The sequence below is a fragment of the Conger conger genome, chromosome 3 (genome assembly GCF_963514075.1).
Source record: "Conger conger chromosome 3, fConCon1.1, whole genome shotgun sequence".
Taxonomy (NCBI): domain Eukaryota; kingdom Metazoa; phylum Chordata; class Actinopteri; order Anguilliformes; family Congridae; genus Conger; species Conger conger.
In genome coordinates this window covers 60,460,508-60,474,911 of record NC_083762.1, presented here as the reverse complement: position 1 = coordinate 60,474,911, position 14,404 = coordinate 60,460,508, and the positions used below count along the sequence as shown (strand labels likewise).

Here is a 14,404-nt window from a genome sequence, read left to right as displayed (position 1 = left end):
GCAACAGCTGCTTTACCCACCCCTCCCCCAGTTTAGCCCCTCCCCCTCGACCTCCCCCCTACCCCCCTATTTGTCCCTCGCCCCTACACCCCCGTGAGTACTGCTGGAAGCCTTCATTCATGGTGCCATTAATGCAATAACGTTTTGAATGCGACTAGCAAACCGGGAAAGCCACTAGTGCGCAAAGGGGCCTGCAATTCAATTTACCTATTGCTCTGCAGTATGATGTCAGAAAGTCCCGTAGCCCTCATCTAATGCATGGGGAATTAGCGCCAATGACTTGTAACTCACTTCTAACTCACTAACTCACTCAAATAATTTTCCTATTTCCATTAGTGTCTTCAAAGCTTTCACTGATGGCTGCCCAGAAACATCTAAGCTACTGCTTTTTTGCTAAAATGATATTTGTTAAAAAATTCACTCCTGTCTCATATGGTCTGCTTCAAATCTCTAGAATGCAGTGTGAAGCTGCTTGTTAGCAAGATGCTAGTACACAGTCCAAATAGATGTAAAATCAAATTCCATTCAGGAAACATAAACCACCGAAGGGTACAAAGAGCAAACTGTATTTATGGCTTGGTTAAAGGGTTTGAAGTCCCTATTTATGTGTTAAGTGCTTAACATTTTTTTTACACTGTGAGCAACAACTTGATTTCTAAATGTAATTAACAACACAAAAAAGGTGAGAAGCACAGAATTCTGCTCGAGGTATAGATACAGATGGAGAAAGAATAACAATCCTGACTTTTCTGAGTTAAAACAAATCTACATTAGTAGAAGTGAGGAATAATGCATCTTTTTCATGATATAAAGTTACCGTCGCAGAACTATTATTAATTCTTGTAAAAGTTGTGATATAAACTTTTTCAGACGAATACAAAGGCATGAGGCTTTTAAAAAACTGTCTTTGGAAAAATATGATCTTGTAGACTGGGGAAATAAGGAGGAGCAACTTCTGAGAAGCAAGCCTGAACTGATGATAAAAGCAAGACTAAATGACAGTTAAATAATTTAATTTTGTTATCAGAAATTGCCATGATCATTTCATCCAGAGATAGGCGGACCTCTATCTGGCCAGCCATCAAACATCCTCCACATCTCAGTCAAATAACTACCATTCAGTCCTGGGTCAAATACGTAATGTATTTCGATTCAAATACTTTTCTGTGTCTGGTGTCTTGGAACCTGGGAAATACACTGGTCCTCCTGGTTGGCTCAACTGCACCAGGAAAGATCAATCGAGCACAGAAAAGTATTTGAACCCGAAATAATGACGTATTTGACCCAGGTCCGGCGAGGGCGTGTGGAAGTAAGACAGGACGGCGCCGCGGCCTCTCACCTGCTCCCGGTCGGGCTTGTGCGTGGCCACATGACGCTCCAGCTGGGCGCGGTGGGCAAAGGAGAAGCTGCACAGAGAGCAGGTGAAGTTCTCCTCATTTTTCTCGTGACGGTATTTGATGTGCTCCTTGAGGGATGTCAGCCGTTTGTAGCCCCGGTCGCAGTAAGGGCACGTCAACAGCTGGGCGAATGCATCGGGTGTTCCGGGCGGTAGGTCTGGAAAGGGCGAGGGGGGAGGGGGGGGTTGTGAGTTAAATGATTGGCAGGCGATTGCCATATCGACGGTAGTGGGCGAGCGAGCAGCCAGCCCAGGGTGGTTTGGGAGGCATCTCCGCAATCCATGTTGCCGAGTGCCATCGTGTACAGGCCTGGCACCAGTGCCTGTCTACAAACGCACACACACATGGGCACACACATACATACACACACCCACGCACTCAGGACAAGTCAGTACAAGTCTGAGTCAGCAGAACTCATTAGGTTGTGAGCACAACAGCTATTTTCATAACAGGGCCGGGTTTATAATGGTACAAATACACAGTGGGTTAATGGCACTGCATACCCAGTCTTAACCAGGAAGTTGGTGATACTCAACTCACTTGACATTTTCAAGGCGGGTATGCAATGTGTATTGGTACAACCCCAATAATCTTCGTTATAAAAGCATCATCACTCTTAAAATCCTCCATTCTGCCTTTGTTCAGCTTCCACAGCTCCGTTAATCACACTTTCCCAAAGTATGTCTCGTAAATCCCACCCCATTCCACCCAATTTCATCTAATTTCCCTTTTCCCTCTTCCTGGGTGAAATACGGAGGCGGACTATCCAATTTCACTCCCGCACAGCTGTTGCTGCTCGATGTCCAAAGGTAAATTCGGAGGCATCCGGTGAATCCGTGAACCCAACAGCTGCCCCCCTCCCTCATGCACCCCCACCCCCTCCCGGAATTCTTACCATTCTCTTCCTGGCCATTGGCCTCGGGCGTGCCCAGCCGAGAGCCCAGCTCCTCAGGGGCTTCTGGGTAAATGATGGCCGTGTCGCTGCGTTGCAGGTACTCCTCAATACTGACACCGTGGTTTTCCCTCTCCTCCAGCTTCCGCTTGCTGAAGAACTCCTCCAGCTCCGAAGTGCAATCAACATTCTTGACTGAAGAAATGGAGAGAGAGGGAGAAGGAGCAGAGGGAGAGAGGGAGGGAGGGTGAAGGAGAGAGAGAGAGAGAATAAAATATGGCTGTTTCCCAACACCATACAATGGTGGCATAACAGACACAGAAAACAGGTTGCTCTAAACGTGAGAAGGCATGCTGAGAAAACCATTATGGCAGTAGTTGTGGAAGTATACATCTAAGTTAATGTGTTGTCTTGTCACATAATGGCCGCTAAACCGAGAAATACGATTTCATTTCGGCAGAGCACCATCGAAAACGGTGGAAAAGCTTTCAAAGATAAACATTTTTACAATAAAAATATTATCAGTTACACTACAAATGTAGTGCGGAATCAGATTTGTCTGAGTCGCCAATATTGTCTCTTATTTCCCTTGTCATACTTTAAATGAACTGGATTTTGATGGTGGTGCTACTTAAATTCTGAATCTTTAGTCTCAGCCTGACAGCCAAGCACTTATCCAAGCAACGCTATTCTACTAAACTTGTATTCTATCAGTCCATCTGTCTATCTGTCCTAACTACCTTCTCCATTTGCTTGAAGAATGTAGAAATTAAGAAATTAAGCTTAACATACAACTCAAATGCTCAGTGCTACAATGCTACCGAATGTAAACTCTGCAGGAAGAAGAAGAAATACTTTTTTTAAACTGCCAAAAACACCCATTGTGCCTCAGAATGTACTGTACGGTTGCTTTTCTTCACGGAACCCAAAGCTGCAGGAGGGAGATAGCTACTCTACGCCTGAAACGACGCTAATAAAAACCCACAACCGTCAGCCAGGAAATTACGGACCCTCATTGGCGCATACAGATTACGGCCCAAAAAACTCCCCCTCCTGCTAAACTTCGCTTCTGTTTTCATTATACTGTAATCTTGCCACCGTGGATATTTCTCTCTGCCTCCCGTGCGTCTGGCAGCCATTTTGTTATTCAATTAATCAAAACATTACGAGCTACATTTTATACGATTTGGACTTATTTTTATTAGCTAGCTCTTAATTTGATTGTTTCCTCACAGAGGAGCAAAGGTAAACTCGAGGATTTGCGTTTTGTAAGGTTGTAAACATTTTACGTACCAATTTGTTAAAGGTCAAAGCAGTGGATTGTGTCACTGGCAAAAAAAAAAAAGTCTTGAAAATGTCAGTCCGTCAGTGGATTTTCTATGCTGTGTGGTTCACTAGTAAACTAGAGCTGGGCTACATCCTACATTCTCATTAAAAGGAACTTTTACTTAAAAATCTCTGTCAGGCCTGGGCAGCAGGTCTGTGCCTATGATTCAGAGCAGAAAGTCCAATAACTCGGTGTAGTAAAATTTGATGGTGAATTTGATGAACAAAACAGGTCAAATTTAGCACAAAATGTAACTTTAGGGAAATTACCTTGATGAAACCGCACCTGGGTGGTATGGCAAAGCTATGCTAATGATCTGTTTCCAAAATAAAACCCACAGAAGCAAAAGCAGAACCAGAACCTTGCATCACTTCCCGGAGTTTTCATATTCCGGACGGAGCATTAACTGATATTTATTTCTATGGAAACTAAACAGTCTCCAAAAAAGAAGACGCAGTGCTTTTGCTTTTGGGGGGCGAGGGATCAGGCAGTAACAGAGGAGGGACAAGTATGCCACAGTGACATCAGAGAGACAGCACAGCCAATCAGGAGCCCCAGTGATGACATCATGGTGCAGAAAAGTATCCCCAAAAGGGCTGGTAGGTGGGTATTTGTTCAGTTTGCTTTATTAAAGATGGCAGGTATGACTTTGTTCCTCCGTTTCAAACAGGACCAAGACTGAAAAAGCACACACATGCACACAGGAACACACATACAGACACGTATGCATACACACAGAAACACTCTGGATTTGGCTTACCTGTTCCGTTTCCAATTGACTCAAGAGTGGCTTCAGACCCCATAGTGTCATACCCATCCTTCATTTCATCTGAGGAAAAAAATAGGAAGAACACAGGAAGGGAGGGAGGGAGGGAGAGAGAGACAGAGAGAGGGAGAGAGAGACAGAGAGAAGGGGGGGGTTGGTCAGTGCCGGAGTGTACCAAGCAAACTGGGATTACAATGAGGCCTTGAGAGAAGATGGGGGAAATGAAGGGACTGGTTGGCCTCAGCTTGGCCTGCCTTTGTTTGCGGTGCTTAATGAATGCTATCGTCTGCACCAGAAAGAGACTTATTTGCCTTAAACACGGGAGAAAAAGCGCTGAGAAAAGCTCTGTCTCTCACTCCTGGGAGCAGGCCTCCCCGAATGGACAAATTAATTCAACACAGCCTGTCCACCTGAGCAATCAAAGCTGGGAGACTGCACAAAGGGGCCTGGCTTTCCCCCTCCAACACAATGCAGCGAGCTGAGACTGACAGGGGAGGAGAGCACACACACACACACACACACACATACACACACACACTTATACACATACACCCAAATGCACACACACCCAAACACACACTTATACACATACACCGAAACACACACACACACACACACACACAAGTTACCACATGCACATAGACAAACACACACAACTCTACACATACACTCACATACACAGGCGCGCACACACACACACACACACACACACACACACACATTCATGCACACACACACACACTTATATACATATACCCAAATGCGCACACACCCAAACACACACTTATACACACACACCGAAACGCACACACACACACTTACACACAATTTCCCACTTGCACATAGACAAACACACACAACTCTACACATACACTCACATACACATACACAGGCACACACACACACACACACCGGGCTTGTATCTTTTAAGCTCTGTGCTGTTTGCTGTAATATGCACGGTAGGGGACACCACGGCCCTTTCCACAGCACACTGGCCTAGGTAAGGCTCTGAGAAACAGAGTTTTCCGACAGGCCGCCTCGTAAAACAAGAAGACACAACAGCTAGTGACAACTGGGGGAATTCTCTGGGCGCGGCTAACAAGAGGGCACTGTCGGCGGTGCGCGCAGACAATTCACTTAGGGGGGCTCCCCCCTCCGCTGCTTCTTCCGCCCGGCTTTGGAAATTAAATAAAGGTATTTCCGTGAAGGCTGAGGCTCGCTGTAAATTTGGCCATCCCAGCTCTCGGCCCCTCATGTGATTCCCGCTCGGCGGTCACAAGTGTAACAAGCCGCCTCTCGCCCCCCCTCCCCTCGAGCGTGTGTGCGGGCGGGAGGACAGAGAGAACGCCCGCACGCGGCCCTGCTTTCCCCCCCTCCTCGTTTGAGTAACAGCGCCAGGCTTCCTTCCGCCTCACCACCAGTTACAAGAACTAACTTTTAGAACTGCACAGCAGACAAAACGGGCCGCAAGCCAAGGCATTTAAACACCCGACGTCCGATCCTTTTAACATTAAACGCGCATTGCATATTATCAGAAGTACAACACCGTACAGAACTATCAAACTGTACCAACCACATCCTCCGACGCAAACTACTGATGCGGTTTGACTGACGGGCAAACTTAACATCGTGATAGTGAAATACGCTTTGCTTCTGCTTATGAATGAAGTTTCAATTTATGCAAAGAAAAAAAAACTGGATTGTTCATCTTGAGGTTTTTTTTGTTTTTGTTGTTTTCATGGTTCCTTGGAAACATGGTAATTATTCTGCGAGGGCTCGGTTTCCCTCTGCACCGAGCAGATAGCTGAACGGGCCCTGTGGCAGAGGTGGAGCGAAAAGTACAACGCTTTCCCCCCACGATGCCGAGCCACGCGGGAAGAGACGCTCGGAAGCCATTTTGCATTTTGATTACGCGGAGGCTTTTGAGTGTCTCTCGGCAATGACATCGACGCAAGGCCGCGCTCTCAGGAAACTGCCCTTCAGCAACATAACAGAAGTCACACTGGTGGAATGCAGACAGTCACACATCACCCGCACACTGGAAACATCGCTCCGTTTTCCCCAGAAACCGGCACACACAGCACACACGCGGTACATGCGCAATGCTACTCTTATATTTTTGCTTGCTCGTTTGTCTTTCGCTTCTGTTCCTAGAAAACAGAACGACGGTAGAAAACGGTAACGGCAGGTTTTTGTCTTCGTGTTATTGGTAAGCCTGACCACAACGTCTATTCGCTCCTTCCCTTTTTAAATTGTATTAATTCATTTATTTAATTTTACTTGAAAGGACACTTCTGCTTTCCGCGCTGAAGGGACGTTGAGAATCCTTCCACTAGGCGGTGGACTAAGCTTGCTATCTCTCTTCAGTTTTCGAGGCCTGGATGAAAGTTTAGGCCATTTTAAAAGTTCTTTGTCCAGAGGCTTTGGCTCCCATGGGCCTGAGGAACGTTGTTTTTTCAAGCAAAGGCCTGGTGAGATCCGAATGTCGGCTCTCCCTGTCTGTACCTGATAAATCAGACTGGTATATAAAGAAGGCCCCCACCCACCAAAGGGAAATATTCCCCTTTCTGCTTTGGCTCAGTAGGAGTCCAGAATACCTTTCGTCTGCTTCAGTGCTGCCTGTTTACTTAACGTCATCTATCCAGTTTGTTTTGAAAGCGTTCCTATTTTTCATAGCCCATTACCTCTGGAGCAGAGGGCAGTAAAAACAAGCGGTCCCTCCCCATTTCTGACTCCTTCAAGAATATTTGAATAAGAAAAAACGCAAGAAAAACAGGGCCGCGGCTAAGGAAGAACGCAGGTGACCGGTATAAAAATTCCTCCTTTTAAATAACGCAACGGGCCTTCCAGTGCGTGGAGTCTGCTCTGCCCCACAGTGGGGGAAAGTGAACATCGGGAACGTTTCCCGACACGAAACTGCATCCAGCGAGCTCAGCACAAGCTTATCTCAGGCTAAAGCTATGTGCTGGAGGCATCAGGGTAGACAGTGAGGCACCATGTTAAAAAAATAAATAAAAGTGGCTACATGCCTCACAGTTCTGTTGTCAATGCCATCAATCAAGACGTGCTGTGAACGGTCAGAAATACAGTGCAACGTATCAGGGCCTGAGAAAAGCGCTAGTCCTGACTCTGCTTCACAACACAGTCCAACCACAGCTCCAGCACTGTGCGTGCGTGTTTTCATAAGCCATTACAGTATGAAACGAGCGCCTGCTCATCTACACTGCTTTAATATCAAAGCACATGCCCAAATTTTCAAATTGTTGTTTTTATGATTTTAATTATGAGCAAATGTGGCAGATGTGTCCAGCACTGGCTACCTTTGAAGGACTTCCATGATGATGACGATAATGATGATGTTAATGGTATCCCCCAAATCAAACTCTTTTCACTAAATGTACTTTTTTTTCCCATAGTATAACATTTTCATATTTCCCCCGTTCAGCATAGTGCCCAGCTAGTTCATTAGCAGAAATGAATAGCCAATAGCGACTTGTTTAAATGTGGGGGGGAGCCATTTTGGGGGGGGGGGGGGGGGGGGGGGGTATTTCACAGGAGCACACCCGCCACATTCTGTTTCTGTCACAGGACTCTGAGAATCATCGAGTCGTATTATACATGCAAATGGCCATCATAAAAATAAAAATTTCATTTAAGATTGTTAATGACTCTTGCAGCTGCCTGGCCTGTTTTAATGATTATCCTCTGCCCCTAATTAAAAGTATTTATCTTTCAAGCACCCACGACTGCCTTCGCGAGCTTGCCTTCCTCCTGCTGCGCATAGCACAGCTTTTTTTTCTTCAATTTTTTTGTAAGGGGGGGGGGGGAGGGGCAACATATAAGACAGCCAATAATACCTGCTTGTTGCAAACAGCAACATAAATGAAGAGATCTAATAAGTCAGTCGTGTAGAAACCGTACCTTGTATCTCTGAACAATGTGCAGTCAAGAGTAAAGTTGTTTAGTCACGCAGTTCTCAGGAATTTCTTTCGAAATGAATGATGCATTTTCCAATTGGTCATTTCATGATATACAAATCCCCAAGAAGCATTTTTCTGAGGCTGGCCAGCATATGCAGTGTGTGTGCGTGTGTGTGCGTGTGTGTGTGTGTGAGTGTGAGAGAGAGAGAGACATGGGCGTGGTTCAGCCTTACCCATCACATCACCATATGTCTCCACACAGACTCAAGTCTAGTTCATGACACCCATGATGATCTATGAAAAATGAAATGCCTCCAAACATCTAGTGAATAATACTGTGAGTGGGACATAGATGCCGGGCAGCTGCCACTCACCGTTGCCGTCCAGCGACACCCGCAAGGCGTCGCTGTTGTGCCAGATGTGCTCCGCTCGGCTGTCCCTCAGGTCCTCCTCGTCCTCCTCCTCCTTCATCACGGGCGCTTGCCCCGCCCGCGGCGAGGCCTCCAGGTTGGGCACGCCCGCCGGGCTGCCCTCCGCCCTCTCGCCGTTGAGCAGGCCGTGCTCTTCCTCCGAGACCGGCAGCTTGTCATCCTCCTCGCTCTCTGAACCCGCGTCCACCACGTTTTCGTAATTCAACACTGCTGGAGAACACAAAACAAACAAAAAACAACGTCAGCCACCACGGTCCTACCCTCTCTGATCCCCCCCACAGCCATTTCAGAGCTCAGATACTTTTTAAAAGTATAACATTTTAATATTTCCCCTTTCAACATACTGCACAGCGAGTTAATAAGTGGAAATGAATCACCAATAGCAGATGGGGGGGGGGGGCATTTTGTTTGGGGGGGAAGGGGGGTGGGTTTACAGGAGCTCTGACCACCCCCCCCCCCCCCCTCCCCCCCTCCCCACCGCCATTACAGACCTGGTTGTATTTTCACCCAAAACCCAACTGGGATCTGTCGTTTCGCCATTGTGGTGAGACATAAAAATAGTCTCTAATTGTCAGCTGCAGTAAACTGTCTCAGATGCCAACGAGCTGCACCTTTCAGGGAATCTGGTCCAAGAGCAGGCTTCCGATTTCTAGCATGCACTGTTTTAATATTTGCTCAGTGTTTGGCACATAACTCACATTACAAAAAAAAAGAGAAAAAAAAAGGTTTATATCGCCATTAATTTTCATTATGGTACATTAATTAAGTTGGAAAGGGCGCTACCCAACTTTTCCAGACAACCAGGCACCTATCACCAGAGGTGATGAATTATGCCGCAAGTACCAGTACCGAGTCTTAGCCCAACTGCTTTCACCAATTTGAAGAAACAATGACCATCTACAACTTTTACATCTACAACAATTTTTTCCCCCACATGTACTGCGTGTTTTATCCTGGAAGAGTTATGGAAATGAAGGAAATATCACGCCAGGGAGGCCAACACAAAATGAACTCAGGTTGTAGTCCGCTTCAACTCCCCGTCGCAAGCGCACGGCTTTTCTTAAAGCGGGAGGCCCCGTAAATAAGGTCTGTGAGCGCGGTCGAGACTGCTGTTTGTGAATTAGCCAGCCCTCCCAGGACTCTCCAGCCTACAGGGCCGGCACATAAATTGTCCGCTTTAAGCGAGTCGCCGGAGAGATTAAAGCAATAAACACGGAGACATTCGCTCGGCCGCAGAAACGCGGCTCGGCACACGGGCGCGCCGCGCCGCCAAGTCCGCTACCGTCACACTTAAGAGAAACGTACGTGGAGAAAGAGCGGGGGAGAGAGAGAGAGAGAGAGAGAGAGAGAGAAAGAGAGAGAGACAGTGAGAGGAAAAAAAAAACCTGGTGGAATGACATCATGGGAACTGCTCTCAAGTCTAGGCGGTGGGAAAAAAAAGGACAGACGATTTTAAGGGTCATTTCAAGCCGTAGGTACGCCTAATAAAGCAATTGCTTTCAGCGTTAACAAATGCAATATCTCTGGAGACTGTAGCCAGCCCAGGATGAAGAGGAACATGGCTAAAAATGTTCGGCGTATTTATGTTCAAATACTTTCCGTTTTTTTTTGGGGGGGGGGGTTTGACGGGTTCTGAACTTTTAGTCATATCTTAATTTTTTTCTGAGAAGAAGGCAAAAAAAAAAAAAAAAAGGCTATATTTTTGGACAAGTTATCCCAGGGACACAAAGATTGCGCTGCATATATCTGTTGATAATATGATCTTTGTATAATCCACTGTCTGCACTTGCCTTTTCCCAACAACTGCGGAACAGGTGCAAATTAAAATGAAAACGGCCGTGGAGATGGAGCGAGCCGAATCCGCTGACCTGGACTGAATACCAATTGACGAGGGAAACAAAACCTATTCAAGAGGTGTGACCACAAGGGTTTAGGCAAGTTCAGGCCGGGTAATGCCCTCTGAGATAGAAAAAAAAAAAGAAAAAGAAAAAGAAAGGAAATCCAAAGAAAGTGAGACGTTCAAACTTGCTGTGTGGTCCACGTATACCTTAGCACAATTGATAATGCGCTTCTATATTATTTCTCTTTGTGTTCTCGCCACCCCCGACCCCCCCCCCTCCTCCAGTAGTAATGGAGGTTTAACCATTTCTTAGCAACGTGTGGGTGACTCCTTTTCTGCTATGGTTTCTGGGGAGGGGGGGGTGTGGACGGCGGGGGCTTTGGGGGGGGGGGTGCAGGCAACAAAAGGAAAGGGAGCCAAGAGAATGGACGGTCCTGCTCCTGAAAAAACAGATCAGTGGAGGAAAATGTGCACAGAGACGGGACCAGGAGGAGAGAATTAAAATAAGTTTTTGTTCGGAAAAAGGCCTTTTTGGCCTTTTCGGCTTTAGCAGTACGCCGTTCGGAATAAAACATGACCGTCCACACCGGCTTTGACTTCAGTATTTGGGGGGCGGTGAAAGGAACAAGGGATGTAGGAAACAGAAAGGGGAGGAGAGATAAGAGAGGCAGAAAAGGAGAGAGAACGGACGACTGATCAGAGTCTACTGCTGGTGTTCCAAGAATTGAAAGTCTGAGCAAGAAATAAACTTGTGTCTCATAATAGTGACAATGCCTGGAGTTTAAGCACGCCGTTTTCCCCTTACTCTCCCAAAACCCACTCTATCAATCACAGCAAATAACAAGTAAATAAGTCACTCAGTGGTCCAATCAGTCCAAAACCTGCGTGAAAATCTGTGCATCAACCTGCTGCCAGATTAGAATGGATTTTTCGATTATCCAGCGTACCTAAACTAATAAAGATGTGGAAACAGTCTCCATCCTGCTGGAATCACTCTGCAGCTATAAAAATAGAAACACACTTCTATTTGTAACAACACTAAAGTTTGTCTTGGCATGGTACTAATTTCTCAAGGATATAAAAGGTTCATAAAAATAAATAAATCACTAAAGAAATAAAAAAATAAATGTGGCAGCTTTTAAATAGAAGTATATGCCTGAAGACTGCATCATGTTGAACCGGTGCGCATCTGATATTTAGAATTTGGAAGAAGTCCGAGTTTGTGAAATATGTATTGATTTATTCTGGTTTGTGTGTGTGTGTGGGGGGGGGGGGGGCTGGACGGGGTTGAGGTTCTGTGGGCATTCTCGCCTTTTGCATGCGCGCTTTGTAGTACTGCTGCAGTTGCAGAAAACGCAGGGAGACTGTGACCTCTCGCTCAAAAGCCGTGCCTTGCGCTGTTTATCTGTGGGTCGTCGGGGTCAAGCAGCACATCTCCATTTTCCAGACGAAGGCGACTGGAACCACAGCCCGAGTCCATTTTCATTTAAACGAGGCCAAAGCCAGACACCAGTCCAGGATCAGTAGGTTTCATACACGGGCCCACAGGATTCCAGCGCTTATTTTTGTAATATGCCTCACCTTTAACACGCACCAACCAAATATTATTTTGTACTTTTTAGACAAGCCCACTAGCACACGGCCTTGCGGGAATGCCAGAGATTCAGCGGTGTTTGCCGTGAAATATTGTTCAGATTTCAAATAAGGGAAATCATATTTCAAGAAATCCCAGTTAATGTCTGCACAGCATTCCGGTTGGTAACAGAAACACCAAGATTTACCTGAGAACTAAAGCTTGAGGGTCTACTGAACGTTAGGTAATCAGGTTGTTTTTGTTGTACGCATTCAAGCAACGGGGACTGTTTTAATTAAGAATCCGCTTTAAAGAAAGAAGTCAAGAGCAACTTTTTCAGCACAATCGCACAGCACAAAGTAGAAGAAACCGCCATTGTTTCGGTGACGTCTCTGACAGACACCAAGAGCGGCGGCTTCCCACGTCCCATTGTGCTGCCCCATCGCAGTAATTCCAACCTGCTAATGTCGCCTAGGACGCCATTTTGTTCCTTACCTCTGCTCTAGTCAATCTTTTGTGTTCGTCTGAGGGGGCGACAGACAAAGAGATGTTAATGTTTACTTCTCGGGATTCTCTTAAGTTCTCTACATCTGACACTTTCCATTTTTCTTCCCTTAGTTTAAGTGTCACATCCAACAAAGGCAATTACTTCTGACATTTTCTGACTGATGCTACCTGTTTGATTTTTCTTCTCTTTCCTTTCACTCCCCGGATTTCAAGTAAATAAAAGGCGCCTTGTTTCATTTGAATGCTATAGATAATTAGTGTGACATTTATAATTGCTGCTGTCCTGCTTAATATCAGGCATAGACCTTCCTTAGTTAAGACTTTGATGACTTTTGCATTACATTGTCAGATATCAGACTAAAGAGGGTAGCTGATAATAACAGACAGTATATTGATTACAATGACTCTGGCACCTTCCAAAATGGCAGGCTGCAGGAGGGTGTGTGAGTCATCGTTTTGATGTTCCCACGATAAGAGCAAGAGGCCGATTAAGTACTTCTTGTCCTCAAAAAAGAAACAAAAAACAAAGAAAAGAAAATCCTTTGGACACTTCTTCTCCCGTTACACTGGGTCTTGTCTCCAAAAGCTAATGAAGTCTATCTTAAATCATTTATAGCTGAAAGGCAAAAAAAAAGCTTAATAGCCCCTGAAAGTACTTCTGTCTTCTAATAATGGGCAGTGTTACTGTTCTTCACATTTGATTTCTTTAACAGTAAAAGCCTTTGAATGCTGAGCCCTTTGAATCTGTAGAATATGTCTCCCGGACAAGAGCCAAATGAGACCAAATTTGTTTGTGGACTACACAAAGACACCCGCAAGCAAATAAATGCATAAACAAAATAAGCTAAATGAATGAATGGGTACATGAATGAATGGTTCTTGTTTCTCCCCGTAGAAAATGTAATGTATAGAAAATAGAGCATAGTAGAAAACAGAAACAACCATGTCTTTTTTAAGAGTAACAATCTCTCTAGGAGCCTCTTTTGTTCCCATCACTGCCTCTGTCAACAGTAGCCGGCCTTTGAAAAGTCCAATCAACTTTAAAGATTCAGGCAAGTCTTCTCCAAGTTTGCCAAACTACGTAACTAAGTAAATCCTTGTGGACACAAACGCTGGTCCGAAAAAAAGTCAACGGAACACACAGAATGTGTTCCCGCACAATCCACCGTGCTAACACCGACGTACCTTTTAGGAGCGCACTGACAAAACGCCACGTTCGCAAAGGGTTTCCGGACACCTTCTAGGGATCCCAGACAAGGCTCTGCTGTGTTCTCGTTCCTTTCACAACCCCCGTCCAGACTAACCAGACCGATTTTTCAAAAAGGGGCAACCGCAGATAAAGGTGTGCCCAGAAAAAGGCAGGCATCCAAAGGCTCCCCCTCCCCTCTGTGTGCGGTTCCAGCTCTGGCGAAGGGGAGCGGTGCTGGCAGTGTCAGGTTGTTTTTGCTCCAGGTGACGTGATCTTTCACGGTGAGGAGGGGTGTTGTCCCTATTGGAGGATGACGATACCTCTCTCTCTCTCTGTTCTGTCTCACTGACGGGAGGGGATCACCTGAGCGGCTGCATGAGGTAGGGGAGCCCTGAAGTGGAAATGAGATCACTGCCTTGTGGCCACAGACCGGTGGAAGTCTAACAATGACCTTTGAATCATTTTCACAGCAGCTGTGTCCCCCAGTTTGAGGAATAATGATAAGACTAATCTGGCTTGTATCTGGATGTGTTTAGTCTACTTTCACTATTAGAGATAGGGA

At 45.8% G+C, this 14,404-nt stretch overlaps 1 protein-coding gene across 7 annotated transcripts in view; it reads right to left on the bottom strand.

Annotated features, from left to right (window-relative positions):
• LOC133123801 (zinc finger E-box-binding homeobox 2-like) overlaps positions 1 to 14,404 on the bottom strand; it is a 75,341-nt gene that overhangs the window by 9,684 nt on the left and 51,253 nt on the right. For 3 of the 7 annotated variants that reach the window (XM_061234367.1, XM_061234363.1, XM_061234366.1), the window contains 4 exons: positions 8,677 to 8,946; positions 4,377 to 4,445; positions 2,293 to 2,484; positions 1,340 to 1,554 (listed from right to left, as the gene is read on the bottom strand). In XM_061234367.1, coding sequence (XP_061090351.1) covers positions 1,340 to 1,554; positions 2,293 to 2,484; positions 4,377 to 4,445; positions 8,677 to 8,946 — 746 coding nt within the window. Of the gene's footprint in view, positions 1 to 1,339; positions 1,555 to 2,292; positions 2,485 to 4,376; positions 4,446 to 8,676; positions 8,947 to 13,838; positions 13,855 to 14,404 lie in introns of those variants that run through there. The other 4 variants (XM_061234368.1, XM_061234365.1, XM_061234369.1 and 1 more) reach the window with 3 other exon arrangements.